At 34.3% G+C, this 19,133-nt stretch overlaps 1 protein-coding gene and 1 long non-coding RNA gene across 2 annotated transcripts; one reads left to right on the top strand and one right to left on the bottom strand.

The window, feature by feature from the left end:
* Positions 1-2,944: 2,944 nt before the first annotated feature.
* LOC141396312 (uncharacterized) lies at positions 2,945-9,260 on the bottom strand. Its single transcript, XM_073971690.1, has 2 exons — positions 9,154-9,260; positions 2,945-3,920 (listed from the first exon to the last, which is right to left on the bottom strand). Exons 1-2 carry the CDS (start codon positions 9,220-9,222, stop codon positions 3,219-3,221), a joined length of 771 nt encoding a protein of 256 aa, XP_073827791.1. The 5' UTR covers positions 9,223-9,260; the 3' UTR covers positions 2,945-3,218.
* On the top strand, positions 8,727-9,770 carry LOC141396313 (uncharacterized). Its single transcript, XR_012411141.1, has 4 exons — positions 8,727-9,010; positions 9,197-9,434; positions 9,500-9,557; positions 9,627-9,770. It is a non-coding gene; the product is annotated as an uncharacterized lncRNA (long non-coding RNA).
* Positions 9,771-19,133: the final 9,363 nt, after the last annotated feature.

The following is a 19,133-nucleotide window of genomic DNA, read 5'->3' as shown; positions in this document are numbered from 1 at the left end:
CGTTCCGACGTTGCATTTCCAATTTCTGATGCCACGCATCATTCTCACCATTCCTCCAATACATAATTCACATCTTGCGGTGGTGAACATATTGGACATATGCTAAATTTAGCACCCTGCGACACTGGAGTATTTAACAGTGACTTCCTTTCTTGGTCGACATTTAGAGACCTATTTTCGGCAGTGTATATTAGTAATACTGTCTTAAGTGACATTGAATGTCTGTGCCATTGAAACAAAAATACCATTGGGCACGTTCATAAAATTGTGGAAAGTTTTCACTAAAACTAAACTGTGGTCCTGCGTGGAAAGCTCTTAAACAGACTAATGACACTCCGCGTATTTTGGTGAACCACCAACTTAAACTTTTATTTGACGTACCGGTTTTAGATCGTGAGACTAGTTCAGGGTTAAAGAAATTACAGAGGGGTATCAATGGATGAGTTTCTTCCACTCTCCACTGAAGACTGGGGCCCGTAATGTCCATATGTCTTCAGAGACTCAGAAAAAACAGTGTCACAAAATGTTAAAGATAAGTCTGCTTTGTCTTCCTGGGAAGATTTGGACTTGTTCCTTACAGAAAGAATACAAACTCTTACCTGTCTTCGTGACATTAGGGGTATAGACATTAGAAAATCATCAACAATAAAAAGAGTTAGTTCGCATTTTTCGAATGCTGGCACGAACTGTACCCCTAGATTTTCTCCTCGGAATTAACAGTAATAAGAATGAACCGTAATTCCGTTTTTCAAACTTTATTCATTGAACGATATCTTAAGACTAACTTATAGCTAGATGCTTATTTCATATCAATGGTCAAAATGCTTAGCTTGACTTTTGACTATTCTGGATTGGTCTTTGGTTGTGTGTACATATGTCTTATTGTAAAACTGTATTAATGTATTGAAACTTGGGTGGCTATTTGCTGTTTCTTAATTCTTTGTTCTGCAACATTGTTGCAGATTTGAATTTCTTTGTTTTGATCTTTATAAATATTTCCACTTGGGTGGCAGTTTATTGATTTATGTTTAGTGTTTTTTAATAAATTTAGTTATATTGATATTTTGTAATAGTTTTGTTAGGAGATCAGCTAGCATGTCTTCAGTAGGACAATACTCAAATTTTACCTCTTTGGATTGCTTGATTTCTTTAACAAAATAATATTTATCGTCAGTATGTTTTGTACGAGGATTAATTTTTTAGCATCTAATAATATTAAACAACTTTGATTGTCTTCTTTTAAAGTAATGTCAGCAATATCGATTCTCAGATCTTTAAACATTCGTCTTAACTAAATTAGCTTCAGCCAATGAAACAAATTCCGCTTCGGTAGATCACAAAGTAACGTGGTTCTGTTTTCTGCTAGCATACGAAATTGTTGCACCGCCAAGTTGAAAAACATATCCACTTGTAGATTTTCTACCTCTTATATCCCCGGCAAAATCAGCATCAGCGTAACTCTTCAATTTGAGATCCTCGATATTAATGCACAACTTAAGACTTTTAGTGCCAATGAGATATTTAAAGACTCTCTTAACTTCGTTCCAGTCTCTTTTTGTTGGAGCTGATATTTTACGGCTTTGTATGGAAACAGCAACGCTAATATCTGGTCTTGTATTATTTGCTAAATATAGTAAAGACCCAATTGCACGTATATATAAGTCATTTGATCACAAAACCTCTTCACTTGATGAGTATTCTTTTATATATCCGACATCTAAAGGATCTTTTGATGATTTATAGCTTGCCATATCATAATCATTCAAGATTTTGTTTATATACCGCTGTTGGTGTATGTAGGACTAGTTGTCTTCTTTTTCAACTTGTATTCCGAGATATAATTTCAAAGGCCCCATATCTGTGATACTAAACTTTCTTGAAATGTCTTCACTGTGTCATCAATTTATTTTTTATGCTTCCTAAAGATCAGTATGTCATCAACATAGACAAGCAAATAAATTATGTTATCATTGTCTCCGTTTGTATAAAGACAACAGTCAGCATCTCCCCTTCTGAATCTTAAACTTACTAAAAATTCGTTAAGTTTCTGATTCCAACATCTGGCTGACTGTTTTAGTCCCTACATACTTTTGTTCAGTTTGCAAACTAAATACTGTTTGTCTAGTCTTGAAACCTTCAGGTTGTTTAAGAAATATTTCATTTTACAAATCCTTATTTAAAAAAGCAGTTTTAAAACCAATGTGGCGTACAGTCAAATTTTTGTAAGATGCCATAGCCAAAAGTTTTCTAAATGTAGAATGCTTCACCACTGGCGCAAAGGGTTCATCATCTTCTTGACCGAATTTTCGGCAAAATCCTTTAGCCACCAGGCGAGCTTTGAATATATGAGAACCATCGGATAATGTTTTTATTTTGTATACCCACTTACATCCTACCCACGTATTGCTTGCATACATCGATTGCATCTCATCTTCCAAGGCTGCAATCCATTTTTCACTGTCAGGGCTCTGAATTGCATCTTTATATGTTGATGGTTCGCTCGACGATACAATTTTGCATTCATATCTAGCAGGTAATTTTCCCTTGTTTACTCCAGTCGATTTTCGAATGACAGGTTCTGTTTCAATTTCTCCTGATTCTTGACCATTAACTAAAGTATCATCTGCTATTAGGCTATTACTGGAACCTTCAGTATCGCTATCAGCCGTATCGTAAATATCATGATCATTGATCACTCTTTAATTTAAGGTGAGTATAAATTATAAAATCAAATTATTTATAAGTTTTAATTAATTATTTTTATTTATTTTCAGGTTACGGATTCTTTGGACGGTGAGAAGAAGACGAGAGAGAAACGCTTGTAGTTGGCGGGTAAGTATCAACACAACTGAATTCATTTTATTACTTCATTTTCTTAATTCTATTTTGTTTTCTTTACAGCTAACTTAATGGAGATTTACATACTAATATACTACGTTAATTTGCATCCAAGGAATTCATATTAAGCTACGTTAACATTAAGAAAACAAATTCAAATTAAAATGTAAAACAAAGAAATCAATAAAAAGCAATAAATCAACAAAAGCAGCAAAATTAAAATTAAAAAAAATAAACAAAAACAATAATAAAAAAGGGAAATTAAAATTCAAAAATAAAAACCAAAATTAAATATCCATCACGCTCCAACATTCCGGCCCCATTGAATGGCCGCAGGACTTCAAACCATTGGTAGTGGAGCTAGCTTCGCAATTGGCCTCTTATAAACTCCGGTCTTGGTCCTTACTTCCGCCACCCTGACTCTTCCGTCCTTTCCTTCGGTGACGCTGACGACTCTGCCGGTGAGCCACTCCTGAGGAGGCAGACTGTCCTCGTGGACCAGCACTAGGCGCCCGACCTCGAGATTGGGCTGAGGATGATGCCACTTCGCCTTGCCTTGAAGACCCAGGATATAGTCCCTGGACCAAGCCCGCCAGAACCTCTGCTTGAGACCGGAGAGCATCTGCCAACGCTTGCAGTACCTCACCTTGCTGTCGCTGTCTTCTACGTCGTATTCTGGCGGCAGCGAACGCAGACCCGCTCCGACTAGTAGATGCCCGGGTGTCAGAGCTTCCACGTCGTTGGGGTCTGGAGACAGCGGTGCTATGGGGCGACTGTTTAGCACCGCCTCTACTTCTGCGAGCATCGTCACCATCTCTTCTTGTGTCAGCAACACTTTGCCGACAGCTCGCAGAAGCAGGAACTTCGCCTGTTTTACGGCAGCTTCCCACAGGCCCCCGAAATGAGGAGCCCTCGGAGGAATGAAGCTGAACTGCACGCTGCACGAGGCTGCGTATTCCTCCACGGCTTTGTGGCTTGCTAGGAACCTCTCTTGCAGTTCCCTCAGCTCTCGGCTGGCTCCTACGAAATTCGTCGCATTGTCGCAGTACATCTTCTTTGGGAGCCCACGGCGTGCGGCAAACCTTTTAAATGAAAGAATAAAAGTATCAGTGGATAAATCAGATACTAATTCTAGGTGAACCGCTTTGGACGTAAAACAAACGAAGACGGCAATATACATTTTGGTAGGTGGTCGCCCGCGTATTTTTAATGTAATATCAACGGGTCCACAAAAGTCTACGCCTACTATTAAGAAAGGACGTAAAGCTCTCACTCTATCAGTGGGTAGATTTCCCATTACTTGGGTCATCAGCTTTGGCTTATATCTATAGCAATGAATACAATTCCGAACTATTCTGTTACATTCTTCTCGGGCATTTATTAGCCAAATTTGTTCACGGGACAAAGCAACTAGGGCCTTTGTACCAGCGTGACAATTTTTGAAATGTAAATCTGTCAAATATACTGAAACAAAATGATGCTTTTTTGGGAGTAAAAGGGGAAACTTCGTATTATGTGGTAACTTCGCATTAAGTAACCTTCCACCTACTCTTAAGAGAGAAAATGTTCTTTTACACTCAGATAAATCGTGTATAAATGGCGTCAATTTTTGAAGATTTGATTTTAGGCAGATTGATTTCTTTATTTTAGAAATATCCTCTGAAAAACTGGACTTTTGAACTACTTCGACCAATTTCAGGAAAGACCAATTCAACTCTTGAGCTGTAAGACAGATAGAATTTGGAATCTTTCGCTTCTTAACCCTATCAACGAATCGAAAGATATATGAGACCACTCTAAGAAGCTTTTTATAAGATGAGTGATCATTTATTAATTTTAGAAGAATGCTCTCAGAACATTCCTTATCTGTCTTACTATCTGACGCCAATAAAACTTTGGATTTTCTTACTTCCAATGATTTTTCTTCCTCAGTCAATTCAAAGTGTTTATTGACTGGCCATTTAGACATATCGTCTAATAGAAATTTAGGTCCTTCGAACCATATTGAAGACTTAAGTTCTTCAACACTGCATCCTCTCGACACTATGTCGGCTGGATTTTGTTTGGTGGGCACATGGCGCCAAATCCCGCTCTCTGACCACTCTTGAATTTCTGCGACTCTATTCGAGACGAAAGTGGCCAGAGTCGAAGGATGGGTTTTTAACCAATACAGTACAATTTCTGAATCGGACCAAAAGTATATATTTTCGACTTCAAAGTTCATCATTGGGTTAATTCGTAACCACATATTCGCCATTAAATGTGCTGCTGATAGCTCCAACCTCGGAAGAGACATTGTTTTGAGCGGTGCTACTTTAGATTTGGCCGTCAAAAGTCGACAAGAAACTCCATTGGAGTCCAAAGCACGCACATAAAAACAGCAGCCATAGGCTCGCATCGAAGCGTCTGAGAATCCGTGAATTTGGATCCTCGAGGAAGTGGTCGTGTTTACGAATCTTGGGATTTGAATCGTATCTAACTTTGAAAGGTTAAATTTGAAGTCTTCCCATGCTGAATTCAAACGCATAGGAATCGATTCATCCCAGTCTAATTTATTTATCCAAAGTTCTTGCAAGAGCATTTTGGATTTGGTTATTATAGGGCACAAGAGACCGAGGGGATCGAATAATCTTGACGAAATGGACAAAATGTGTCTTTTTGTAGCCTTCATATCTTGAAAGCCTCCCTCAATATAAAATTTGAACACATCATTTCTTGGAGCCCAATGTATTCCTAAAGCTCTTGCAGTTTCTGAATCTGAGTGCAATAATTTTTCACTGCAACTTGTCTCATTAAAGTCAGGATGATTTGAGAACCATTTGGTCAGTTTGAACCCTGCAGAACTAAGAATGTTAGTCACTTGGTCACGAATTGTGATCAGACTACTCAAATCAGCAGCACCAGTCAATAAATCATCCACATAAAAATCGTTGCGAATAACTTTAGCCGCAATTGGCAAAGTCTCTTTGGACAAATCGCTTAAATGGCTAAGACAACGTATTGCCAGAAATGGCGCAGAAGATGTGCCATAAGTGACCGTCTTCAATTTGAAAATTTGTAACGGATCACTATCGTTTTGTCTCCAAAGGATTAAGTGAAAATCTCTATCTTTCTCGTCAAGTAAAACTTGACGGTACATTTTCTCAATGTCTGCAGTAATTACATATTTATGTAGACGGAAACGAAGCAGAGTGGAGTACAACTCTTCTTGAATAGTTGGACCAACCATCAAGAGATCGTTGAGCGAAACATGTGAAGATGTCTTGCTCGAAGCATCAAAAACGACGCGAAGTTTAGTAGTTGTACTTTGCGGTCGGAAAACACATTGATGAGGAATGAAATAATGTGGCGTATTAGGAATTTTATTATTTGTCATTTCCATGTGACCTAAGTCAAGATACTCTTTCATAAAGGAATTGTACATTTCTTTAGATGTGTCGTCATGAGAAAGTCTCCTTTCCAAAGAGAGAAACCGCCTTTTTGCAGTTTCAAATGACGAACCTAAACGTTTCACATCTTCCTTGAAAGGTAAAGACACTTGAAAGCGCCCTGACGGTAAACGTCGCACATATTTTTGGAAATGTTCCTCACATTTATTTTGCTCATCAGACCAAATCTTTAATGAATTATTTGGAATCTCTTCCAACTCCCAGAATTTTCTAACAATTGCATCAATCGTTTCACTATTCCCTATTGAACTATTTAAATGGCATATAGTAGAAGTGGACCCCTTTGACTCATCGTATTTTCCAGCTACGATCCAGCCAAGCGAAGTTTTTTGTAAAACTGGAAGACTCGGATTTGGTTTGATTTGGCCTACACAAAGAAGTTCGAAGAAAACTTCAGCACCAATTAACAAATCAACTCTCCGAGGTTCATTAAAACTAGGGTCAGCCAGTTCAATATTTTTAGGAATGTTCCAATCAGAAATTGATATCCTTTTATCGGGTTGAATATTTGTTATTGAACTCAATACCCAGAACTTAGACGAAAATTGGGTAGAATTGAGTCTCGACATTATAGACAGTTGGACACTATTCTTTGAGAAAGATGATAACTCAGAAATCCCAGTTAAATTTAATCTGCCACCTTCTCGTTTTACCTTAAGCCTCTGTACCAGGTCCTCAGTAATCAAATTAGGTTGAGAACCGGAATCTAGAAGAGCTCTAGCCAAAATGTATTTCCCAGAACTACTTCTTACCTGAACTAGTGCTGTGGCCAAAATTACGCCTTCACTCGACGCCGAATGGTTGACCGAAGCACTGGAAGTAGAGGGCTGCTCTTGATACAGATTTGAATTTAGATTATCAGAAGCATATCGATGCAGTAAGAAATGGTGTGCACCACTGCATACTCTACACTTCACTCCTGAATTGCATTTGGCCACCGTATGACCCTTCTTCAAACAATTAATGCAAGCAGGGACGGCTTTAATGAATTCAAATCTTTGGAGAACTGGTACAGCAGTAAAAGAAGAACAATTTGTTATGTTATGCTGCAAAGATCTACAGAAGACACACTTTTCTGGAGATTGTTTCTGTTTAGAAACAGAAAGTGAAGTCTTGAAATTCCTTTTAGGCTGATTATCAAATTTGGGTTTGTTTAATTTGGGTCTTGCACCAGAAGACTCCTCAGCAGAAATATGCTGGTATCTTTTATTTAATGCAGCCTCGCAATCAGACCATAATGGGAGCTTTTCGAAGTCAAGCTGTTCTTCCCATTTGGACTTAGTGATTGGATCGACCTTTGACATAACTAAGTGGATTAATATTGCGTTCGTAATCTTCTTGTCATCACCAATAGACAACAAAGAATCATAAATGGCAGAAACAGTGTCAATCATGCTTCGCAAAGCAGAAGCCGAAGGTTTGGTGATCTCAGGAAGATCAAAAAGTTTGGCAATATTATCAAAAAATATTAAGCAATCATTATCATAAACCTTTTTTAAGCTGGCTAATGCTTTGGGGTAATTTTCTTCAGAAATCTGAAAAGCTTTGACTGTGCCAAGTGCTTCATCGGACAAGCATGAAATTAAATGGTTAAACTTCTCTATGTCTGTTAATGTCGGATCTGTATGAACTAAGTTTTCGAAAAGACTTATGAAATTCTTATATTCGGAATATTTTCCGCTGAATTTTGGCAATTTCATGTTTGGCAATCTAGATTGATGCGATTGAGCACAAAAAGAAGTCTCAGGCATACTGCTCCTCCTATTTTTAGATAAAACTCCTAAAAATAGGGACTTTGCCGATACACATAAGTCTTCCAATTCACCACGATCATCATTATCGGGATCTAGAATATCTAGTTCGGATTGCAAATGCATTGCCTCATCAATATATTTGTTTAAAATGTCTAATCGACATTCTAATTCAAATGAATTGAAGGATATTTTCTTTTCTCGGAAAGAAGTCTTAATTCTTTCAATATTTTTTATTATTTTTTCCTGTTGTTGCTTCAAATTGGCTATTTCCGTATCAGGATTACTTTGGTGTTTCTTACCACCAGCCATTTTGATATTAATCAATAAGTTTAAAGGAGTTTCAAACAACAGAAAAACTCTACACACTTTTATATTTGTTAGTGGTAGGAAATGTCAAGTTTATTATCAAATAAACTCTCGCTTTTTTGTAATAAAAATATAATTGTCAGCTTTAAAATAGTATATTAATACTATCTCAATTAATTAATTTTAGTTCGACAATTGAAAACACAAAAATTTCAGTAAATTAGAAATTTTGGAAAATTGCGTAGTCTAAAGCACCCTTAAGTATTTTGTGTATATCGATAACACCGATAACACAATTGATCAAATTGAATAACCGAAGATGGGTATTCAATTACTCACAAAGTATGTGGCACTAATGAAATTAAATCAAAACAAAAGAAAAATATTAGAAAAGTGGCAAATGTGCGAAAATAATAATTAAATTATATCAAATTGCCAAAAATAATAAATATTTTGTGTAAATAATTTCACTCGCGAAGTAAAATTGAATAATAATCGCGGAGAGTGGTGCTTTGAAAAGACCAACAACACAAACAATTGGAACGGCTGACAAAGTGAAATACAAAGCGGAATAGGAAAAGAAAAGCAAACTTAATTTAAATGTAATAATTAAGTTTGTGTTATTTTGCCGCGAATAACTATTGCCAAAGCGTTTCACAAAATGTAAATATGTTTTAATGATGAAGCGTATAGTGATAATTTGTGTGAAGTGTATATATTACAGACAAATTTGAACAATTTACAAATTCTCTAAACCTGAACAATTTACAGGTTAGGATTCACACAAATTATTACAACGCTTTTACCTGTGAATCAGAATCACTCTCCTGATTATGTTTGGATTTGCAGAGACGGCAATCACAGAATCGGGGCATTGATGAAGATCTGCAACACAGCAACAGGCAATAATGCGGGAAGTATATATTTTATGTAAAAGGTCTTTATGTTAAGCACGGTTTTTTATTAATGTTCTTCTTCTTCTTTTGCAGCAATTTAGCAAAATTTGGTTTTATAGAAACTTAATAAAACACAACCGACACTTTATATCCCGGGTTTCGGCACCAAAATGATCACTCTTTAATTTAAGGTGAGTATAAATTATAAAATCAAATTATTTATAAGTTTTAATTAATTATTTTTATTTATTTTCAGGTTACGGATTCTTTGGACGGTGAGAAGAAGACGAGAGAGAAACGCTTGTAGTTGGCGGGTAAGTATCAACACAACTGAATTCATTTTATTACTTAATTTTCTTAATTCTATTTTGTTTTCTTTACAGCTAACTTAATGGAGATTTACATACTAATATACTACGTTAATTTGCATCCAAGGAATTCATATTAAGCTACGTTAACATTAAGAAAACAAATTCAAATTAAAATGTAAAACAAAGAAATCAATAAAAAGCAATAAATCAACAAAAGCAGCAAAATTAAAATTAAAAAAATAAACAAAAACAATAATAAAAAAGGGAAATTAAAATTCAAAAATAAAAACCAAAATTAAATATCCATCACGCTCCAACAATCATCACAAATGCCAATATTTTCAATATTATCACTAATATCTTCTTCAGCTAGATTTGACAACCGTATATGAACCTGTTTAAAATTATCTTTACTTTCAGATATGCTGCCGCTGAAATTTTCTTCGAATTTCGCATCTCTTGAAATTATGATCTTATTAGTGTCGTAATCCAATATCCGGTATGCTTTTGACTCGTCACAAAATCCAACTAAAAACACCTTCTTTGAAGCATTGTCCAGCTTTTGCCGAAACTTTTTATTAATATTGTAATATGCATCGCAACCAAATGTCCTAATATGTTTCATACTAGTTTGTTTAGAGAACAACAATTCGTACGGCGTCTTCTTAACCGATTTTGATGGCAGCCTGTTTTGCAAATAATTCGCTGTATTTACTGCTTCGGCCCAATACTTTTAATTAGTACCGGATTGAACAATCATGGTGCGAGTCATTTCGATTAAACTTCTGTTCTTCCGTTCGGCCACACCATTTTGTTCAGGTGTGTAGGGCTCTGTGAACTGTTAATAATTGTCCATATTCTTATTCATAAATTCACTAAACCTGTCTATTCTTAATATTTTTACTCCTTTTTGAAAGAGAGTTTCGACATATTCAAGATATTCTTTTATCTCCCCAAATATTTGGTTTTTACTTTACAAAAAAAATATAATACAGTACCTGGTATAGTCATCAATCATCGTTAGAAAATATTTATTTCCACTTGGATTAACTTCCTGCATGGGCCCGCACAAGTCAGCATGCACCAAATCCAAAATTCCTTCTGCTTTATTTGCGTTGCTTTCGGAAATTCTTGCCTTGTCATTTTTCAGAAGGTTCATATGTTCTAGGAAGTTGTTAACTGACATCTTACGTACATTTTGGTAGTTCTGTTTATTCTTGAATTTTGCACGCTTCGGTATCTATGGACCAGAATCGGAGAAAAAAGTATAAAAATCGAATATTTTCTAAAGTTTTTTGCTATTTTGACCTTTAAGAACAGTTCGTAGTGGGCTCTGATGTTCCACAAAGTTGTATACTGATATATTCGCTACATAATTGTGGTTGAATGTTTTCTTGAATTTTGAATGGTTTAATTTCCATGGAGCAGAAACCGAAAACAGAAAACAAAAATTGCATTTGTTTTGCTATATTGACCTTTAAGAACCATTTCTACATGGTTCGTATGTTCTAGAAAGTTGTTTATTGAGATCTAAGGTACATTTTTGTAGTAGTTTGTTTGATTCAAATTTGATCGGTTTGATATCTGTAGGCCAAAATCTGAGAAAAATTATAACGGAAACTTGACCTTAACGATTTTGACTTTGAAGAATGGATTTTATGTTTTCACAATTATTATTCTTTAAGATAAGAGCTACAACTTTGCCCCCACGAGCAAACCAAAATTCTTAGCGGTTTAGGAAATATGAGCCTGACAAAATTGTCCTTTTTGACATCAAGGCCTCAGGTCTTTGGGTCCCATAATCGCGAAATTCGAAGTAACAGGGAAAAACGCCGAGACACGTGTCTTCTTATTTTTAATCTTCTATCACGCTGCGGTGTTAGAATGTGGTTAATTTTTTCGTGTCGCACAGTGATAAAAAGTGTCGCACAAGAGATTATCTTTCTTTAAAATCCAGCTAGACAAAAAATGATTACAAAGGATGAATTTGTAAAAATTTTGATTTTCAATTTCAAATTAAAACAAAAATTCTTTCAATAATGTTTGGTTTGTCGAGCATATGAGATGCTGTTGAAGACAAAATTAGGGTATAAAATTCAGAAATCGGTCAGAAATAACAAACATAATTTCTATCAAAAAAATAGTTTTAATGTTGAGATTTTCTTTATAATTGTGTCACTTCCGCTAACGAAGTAGCGGGCACATGCTACTGTTCATGTAAAACGCCGTTAAAAGAAATCAGCGAAATATTGTAATAATGTACTGTCGTTAAGACTTAACGACTACTTTTTTTTGGTTGTTAACTTAACAATCATTTTCGGTAAATAACGACAAAATTTACCGACAAAAATCGTTAAAATTGGTATACAGAATAGCACATACCGAAAATTGTCGTTAACTGCCGACATTTGTCGTTCAGGAGTTACAGAATAGCACTAATGGCATAATTTATTGTATTGATTTCACGATGACCGAATCTTCGATGAAGTGTGTGAACGCATTCAACTTCGCTTCCCTTTGCAAGATTTGCGCGATGTTCTTGTTGAAGAATGTACAGATTGTTCGCCAGTTTAGCCGTTGCCAGCACATTTTCGCCATTCAAGATTTCAAATGCCTTTTCTCTGAAAATAACTTGTAACCCTATTCTGACCATTTTTGACACTGATAATAAATTTCCTTCGAGTTCAGCTACAAATAAGACGTTTTTAATAGTCAATTTCCTGCCACAACTTTAAATGACTCCTTATCCACAACCTTGAGCGTTTATATTTTTACCATTTGCCAAAAAAATGTTACCCCCAATTTCCGTATTTAATGATGTAAAGAAATTTCTGTTACTACTCTTATGACAACGGGCACCAGAATCGATGTACCGTTCATCCTGACATAATTTTTCACCAGAGTTCAAACAAAATTCAAAATTTTTGTCAGTATCAGATTTTTCAGATGTTTTCTGGGCTTAGAACTTATTGGTTTTGTTTCCTGCATTCTTGTTAAATTGACATTCACGTTTGAATTGTCCATATTTACGTGTTTGATATTTGGTATTATTCGACATTTTTATTCAATGTAACAAATAAGAAGTTTTTTGAGCTTGAGGTCATTATATTTGTTTCTTTATTTCTTCATTCTTTTTCCCAATATTTCGCAATTATTTAATTGCATCATCAGGGGCTAATCTACAAACAATATAAATATTGATATTTTATTGTATTATCACAGCGGTATTATAATTTTTAGACATAAACATCAAAATAATTTTTATAGAAAACAAACATCATAATATATCTAACACAAAAGAGTATAAATTGCTTACATCTACGTAAAAACTAAATTCGTCAAATATTTCCTACAAACTACCGTAGTTTCACTACTATTGTCGGCTGTAAATATTGCACTAAAAGTTCTACGTATTGCACATTCTCTTTTGTGTTAAATGTCTGTAACAATAAGCTGCATTTTCTGTGTCGCTCTTGTAGTTGATCTTCTTCTTTGTTGGTATGTTGTTGATATGCAGCATCTCAAGAGTCAAGCGTGTGTTGTAGTTGTTCTCTGTTTGTAGTATACTTACGTTGTCGAAATTGGGTATATGATTGTTAAGCTTACAATGGTCCGCAAGCGCTGTTTTTTGTGTTATGTTTTGATGCCTTAATTTAATGTCCGATTTATGTGCTGATAATCTGGTTTTTAGTTTATTTTTGGTTGTTCCTACATATACTTAGACACATTCATTCTCTTCATTTCCACTACATTCAATCTTATATATAACATTGTGTCGTTGTAGGTTTGTAGTATTATCTTTTGTTTTGCTAAATAGGCTTTTGACAGTGTTGTTGCAGCTTTGAGCTATGTTGTATGTATTTTTATCATACATGTAGGAATTTTGGAATCTTTCCGATATTCCTGGGATGTAAGTCATGGATTTATAACATTTTTCAGAATTTTCTCTCGTCGTACTTGTGTAAAATCCAGATAAAAGGTTTTCAGTTATTGTTTTTGGAAAACAGTTCATTGTTAAAATATTTCGAATGTTTATCCTTATCACTAATATTCAAAATTCTATTTACGAGGTTACGTCCAGTGTTAAAAGTTAATTATACGTCCAGAGGCAGTTGGTTTTTGGTACCAGTCTATCAGTAATTTACCATCTTTTCTTGTTATGTATATGTCAATGTAGGGAATGGGCCCATTGTTCTCTTCTTCCATCGTAAATTTAATATTATTGTTGAAATTATTAAGTACTCCCAATGTGTATAATATTGTATTTTGTTCAAGATACAGGAATAAATCATCCACGTATTTCGTCAAAATTATAAGTTTGGTCTTAAATCTATCCATACCGGTGTCAAGTAGTTTCTCCATCACTATATCAGCTACAATCGGAGAAGCAAGAGATCCCATCAGTAGTTCTTTCTTCTGTTTGTATATTTTATCGTCATATTTGAAATATCTATTGTCCTTAATGCAGAATTTAAGAATAGGCTCTTCGTAATATTTGTGTATTCCTTTATGGTATCCCACTTTTTTTCTATTATCGTCAATGCCATATCCACTGGAATGCTTGGAAATAAGGAAACTACGTCAAATGATACCATTTTCTCGTTGTCCTTAATCGTCAAGTGTTGCATCTTACTCCTAAATTGCACCGAATACCTCACATTGTACTTTGAGTTACTAGTCAAGTTTTTTAAAATTGCAACAATGTATTTACATAGTTCCGATGATGGCGAGTTGATGGATGAATATATGGGTCCGAGTGGGTAGTTTTCCTTATGGATTTTTGGAAGTCCGTATAACGGTGCTGTAGCTACGTCAGTTTTTTTTCTCTCTAAAGGTGAAATAACGTTATTCTGGAACATCTCTTCAACGAGTTCATTATTCCTTTTAGTTAGATTAGTGGTGGGATCTTTATTTAACCTCTGGTAAGTCGTCATGTCTAATGTTATATCTAGCATTTTACGCCTACATTCATGGTAGAACAAATACAAGGTAAAGTTAATACTACAACAAATACAACTCGAACAACAACCACAAAGGAATTTGTTTTTGTTTGTAAACCTTAGTGTCAACGTAAATGTAAACAAAACAAGGAAATGTCTATAAATTATTGGAATTTAAAAAACTAATATTTTTTCACATTTGATTGAATATTTTGGAAAACATGAATGAAAACTCGTTAGATTTTCAATTTGAATGTTTCCATATCATTCCACTAAATGCATAATTTCTCGCAGAAAGTAGAATACTTGCAAAAATGTTTCGGGTCGCTGGTAATTCATTGAAAAAAGAGAAGATGTTTCAATCATTTGCTTTTGAAAACAAAAAAGCACATGTTTATTAGGGCTTTATTCTTTTCAAGTTTAACAAAATACCACACATATTAACAAATATTGTACCGCCTCTATAAGCGATGTTTTAGTGTGCGGCATGTCGTTCGGACCTGGAGGAGGTTACATGTCAATGATATGAAGCCGTCTTTATGGGAAATAGTTTTTTTTTCTGATGAATAAATTTGTTCTTCAAAAATATATATCCCTAATATACATCGAACATAGAAATAAATACATAAAATGTCGAATGGAATTTGACACTAACACTACAACCCAGTTCAGTCAGCTGGGTATTGCTGCTACCTTTTCTTGTTCTACCATGGCCTACATTCATCCTTCTCCATAGCCGCTGTCATATTGCCTTTGTTTGCATTTACAATAATTATGTTTTAATTTTGTTTGAAAAAAATTTCACTGCGTTCAACTGTCCTGTGTATGAATTTATCTCTTGCACTTAGTCTCATTCTGTTTATACGTGTGTCTAACATAGTCGTGAATTTCGTTCTCATAATTTCTTGCTGTTCTTTATCATTATTGAAACGAGATATCACAAAGCTACATATCCCAGATTGGGAAAATACAGCAGCAAACAGAGAGGATTGGAGATTTTTTCTTAGTTCGGCTTATGGAACAAATGTTCTGTAAAAGGCCAGCTAAGTAAGTAAGTAAGTAATATCCTCTCCATCAGCTATAAACTTAAAAAATGGAAAATTGGATTTGTTGGTAGGCAAGCTAAATTTCTCTCCCAACGAAAGTATCCATTTGATATCTTGTGGTATATCGATGTTTGTTTTATTCACAAACCAATTCTCATTATATTGTATGTTGAGATCTTCTATCTGCTCTTCTTTTAGTTTGTCAAATTTTCGTTTATAAGTATTCTTTGTTTTGTTATGTACTCTTGTTGTAATTATTTCTTCCTTGTTGTGGAAGGTATCAAGTTCTTCTTGGGTCATTTGCTTGTGTAATATTATGTTTAATGTCTCAATTTCTTTGTTATTGTAGTCGACTTCGTTGTGTTTCTGTTCTATTACTAAATTGAGAATTTTGTTTTTAAATCTGTCTATATGTTTTTTGAGTTTGTTTTGAATGTGATGTATATGTGGTGTTTTGAAGATTAAATATATATTTTTCATTACAAATTATCATTAACACTGGACGTAACCTCGTAAATAGAATTTTGAATATAAGTGATAAGGAGTATCATGAGAAAAACAAGTACAAAATTCGAAATATTTTAACAATGAACTGTTTTCCAAAAACAATAATTGAAAACCTACTATACGGATTTTACACAAGAACGACGAGAGAAAAATTTTATAAATCCATAACTTATATCCCAGGAATATCGGAAAGATTCCAAAATTCCAACCTGTATGATAAAAATACATACAACAAACGCATCTTTAGCAAAACAAAAGATAAAATTACAATCCTACAACGACACAATGTTATATATAAGATTGAATGTAGTGGAAATGAAGTGAATTAAAGTGGCCAAGTATATGTAGGAACAACCAAAAATAAACTAAAAACCTGATTATCAGCACATAAATCGGACATCAAATTAAGGCATCAAAACATAACACAAAAAACAGCGCTTGCGGACCATTGTAAGCTTAACAATCATATACCCAATTTCGACAACGTCAGTATACTACAAACAGAGAACAACTACAACACACGCTTGACTCTAGAGATGCTGCATATCAACAACATACCAACAAAGAAGAAGATCAACTACAAGAGCGACACAGAAAATGCAGCTTATTGTTACAGACATTTAACACAAAAGAGAATGTGCAATACGTAGAACTTTTAGTGCAATATTTACAGCCGACAATAGTAGTGAAACTACGGTAGTTTGTAGGAAATAGTTGAATTTAGTTTTTACGTAGATGTAAGCAATTTATACTCTTTTGTGATAGATATATTATGATACTTTTTTTCTATAAAAATTATTTTTATGTTTATGTCTTAAACATATAAAAACGCTGTGATAATACAATAAAATATCAATATTTATATTGTTTGTAGATTAGCCCCTGATGATGCAATTAAATAATTGCGAAATATTGGGAAAAAGAATGAAGAAATAAAGAAACAAATATAATGACCTCAAGCTCAAAAAAACTCTTATTTGTTACATTGAATAAAAAGGTTGAATAATACCAAATGTCAAACAATTATTATACGGAGAGCACGCCGAAATATACAGCCATGATCTACAATAACACAATGATGAAGAACAACATCCGACACAGCAAAAACAGACATAAGAATATTAAGGTAAAAATAGCAAAACTCAAAACGTCATTAACCTTCCTAATTCGTTGCCGAAGTCATGGAATAATTCCTCATTTTATAAAGAATGCAATGAAAAAAATATATTTAATCTTCAAAACACCACATATACATCACATTCAAAACAATCTCAAAAAACATATAGACATATTTCAAAACTAAATTCTCAATTTAGCAATAGAACAGAAACACAACGAAGTCGGCTACAATAACAAAGAAATTGAGACATTAAACATAATATTACACAAGCAAATGAGCCAAGAAGAACTTGATACCTTCCACAACAAGGAAGAAATAATTACAACAAGAGTACATAACAAAACAAAGAATACTCATAAACGAAAATTTGACGAACTAAAAGAAGAGCAGATAGAATATCTCAACATACAATATAATGAGAAATGGTTTGTGAATAAAACAAACATCGATATACCACAAGATATCAAATGGATACTTTCGTTGGGAGAGAAATTTAGCTTGCCTACCAACAAATCCAATTTTCCACTGATGGAGAGGATATTATACAAACAAATAATGATAAAGAACAGCAAGAAATTATGAGAACGAAATTCACGACTATGTTAGACACACATATAAACAGAATGAGACTAAGTGCAAGAGATAAATTCTTAAACCGGACAGTGGAACGCAGTGAAAAATTTCTCAAACAAAATAAAAACATAATTATTGTAAATGCGGACAAAGGCAATGTGACAGTGGCTATGGAGAAGGATGAATATAGGGGTAAAATGCTAGATATAACATCAGACATGACGACTTACCAGAGGTTAAATAAAGATCCCACAACTAATCTAACTAAAAGGAATAATGAACTCGTTGAGGAGATGTTCCAGAATAACGTTATTTCACCTTTAGAGAAGAAAAAACTAAAAACTGACGTAGCTACAGCACCGAAGTTATACGGACTTCCAAAAATCCATAAGGAAAACTACCCACTCAGACCCATATGTTAATCCATCAACTCGCCATCATCGGAACTATGTAAATACAGTGTTGCAATTTTAAAAAACTTGACTAGTAACTCAAAATACAATGTGAGGGATTCGGTGCAATTTAGGAGTAAGATGCAACACTTGACGACTAAGGACAACGAGAAAATGGTTTCATTTGACGTAGTTTCCTTATTTCCAAGCATTCCAGTGGATATGGCATTGACGATAATAGAAGAAAAGTGGGATACCATAAAGGAATACACAAATATGACGAAGAGCCTATTTTTAAGTATTCTTAAATTCTGCATTAAGGACTATAGGTATTTCAAATATGACGATAAAATATACAAACAGAAGAAAGGACTACTGATGGGATCTCTTGCTTCTCCGATTGTAGCTGATATAGTGATGGAGAAACTACCTGACACCGGTATGGATAGATTTAAGACCAAACCTATAATTTTGACGAAATACGTGGATGATTTATTCTTGATTCTTGAACAAAATACAATATTAGGCACATTGGAAGTACTTAATAATTTCAACAATAATATTAAATTTACGATGGAAGAAGAGAACAATGGGTCCATTGCCTACCTTGACATATACATAACAAGAAAAGATGGTAAATTACTGCTAGACTGGTACCAAAAACTGCCTCTGGAAGTATAATTAACTTTTATTCCAAGCATCCCAAGCAAATTATCATTAACACAGGACGTAACCTCATAAATAGAATTTTAAATATTATTGATAAGGAGTATCATGAGAAAAACAAGTACAAAATTCGAAAAATTTTAACAATGAACTGTTTTCCAAAAACAATAATTGAAAACCTATTATCCGGATTTTACACAAGTACGACGAGAGAAATATCTGAAAAATGTTATAAATCCATGACTTATATCCCAGGAATATCGGACAGATTCCAAAATTCCAACCTGTATGATAAAAATACATACAACATAGCTCAATATGTTTGGAATCTTTCC

The sequence above is a fragment of the Musca autumnalis genome, unplaced genomic scaffold (assembly GCF_047663935.1).
Source record: "Musca autumnalis isolate F117 unplaced genomic scaffold, ASM4766393v1 scaffold_225, whole genome shotgun sequence".
NCBI classification, from domain to species: Eukaryota; Metazoa; Arthropoda; class Insecta; order Diptera; family Muscidae; genus Musca; species Musca autumnalis.
This window is presented reverse-complemented; position numbering and strand designations above follow the sequence as displayed.

Coding starts and splice junctions, on each gene's coding strand:
- LOC141396312 (XM_073971690.1), bottom strand. CDS start 9,222: ATGCCCCGATTCTGTGATTGCCGTCTCTGCAAATCCAAACATAATCAG. Junction 3,921..9,153: donor AGAGTGATTCTGATTCACAG/GTAAAAGCGTTG, acceptor TTCATTTAAAAG/GTTTGCCGCACGCCGTGGGC.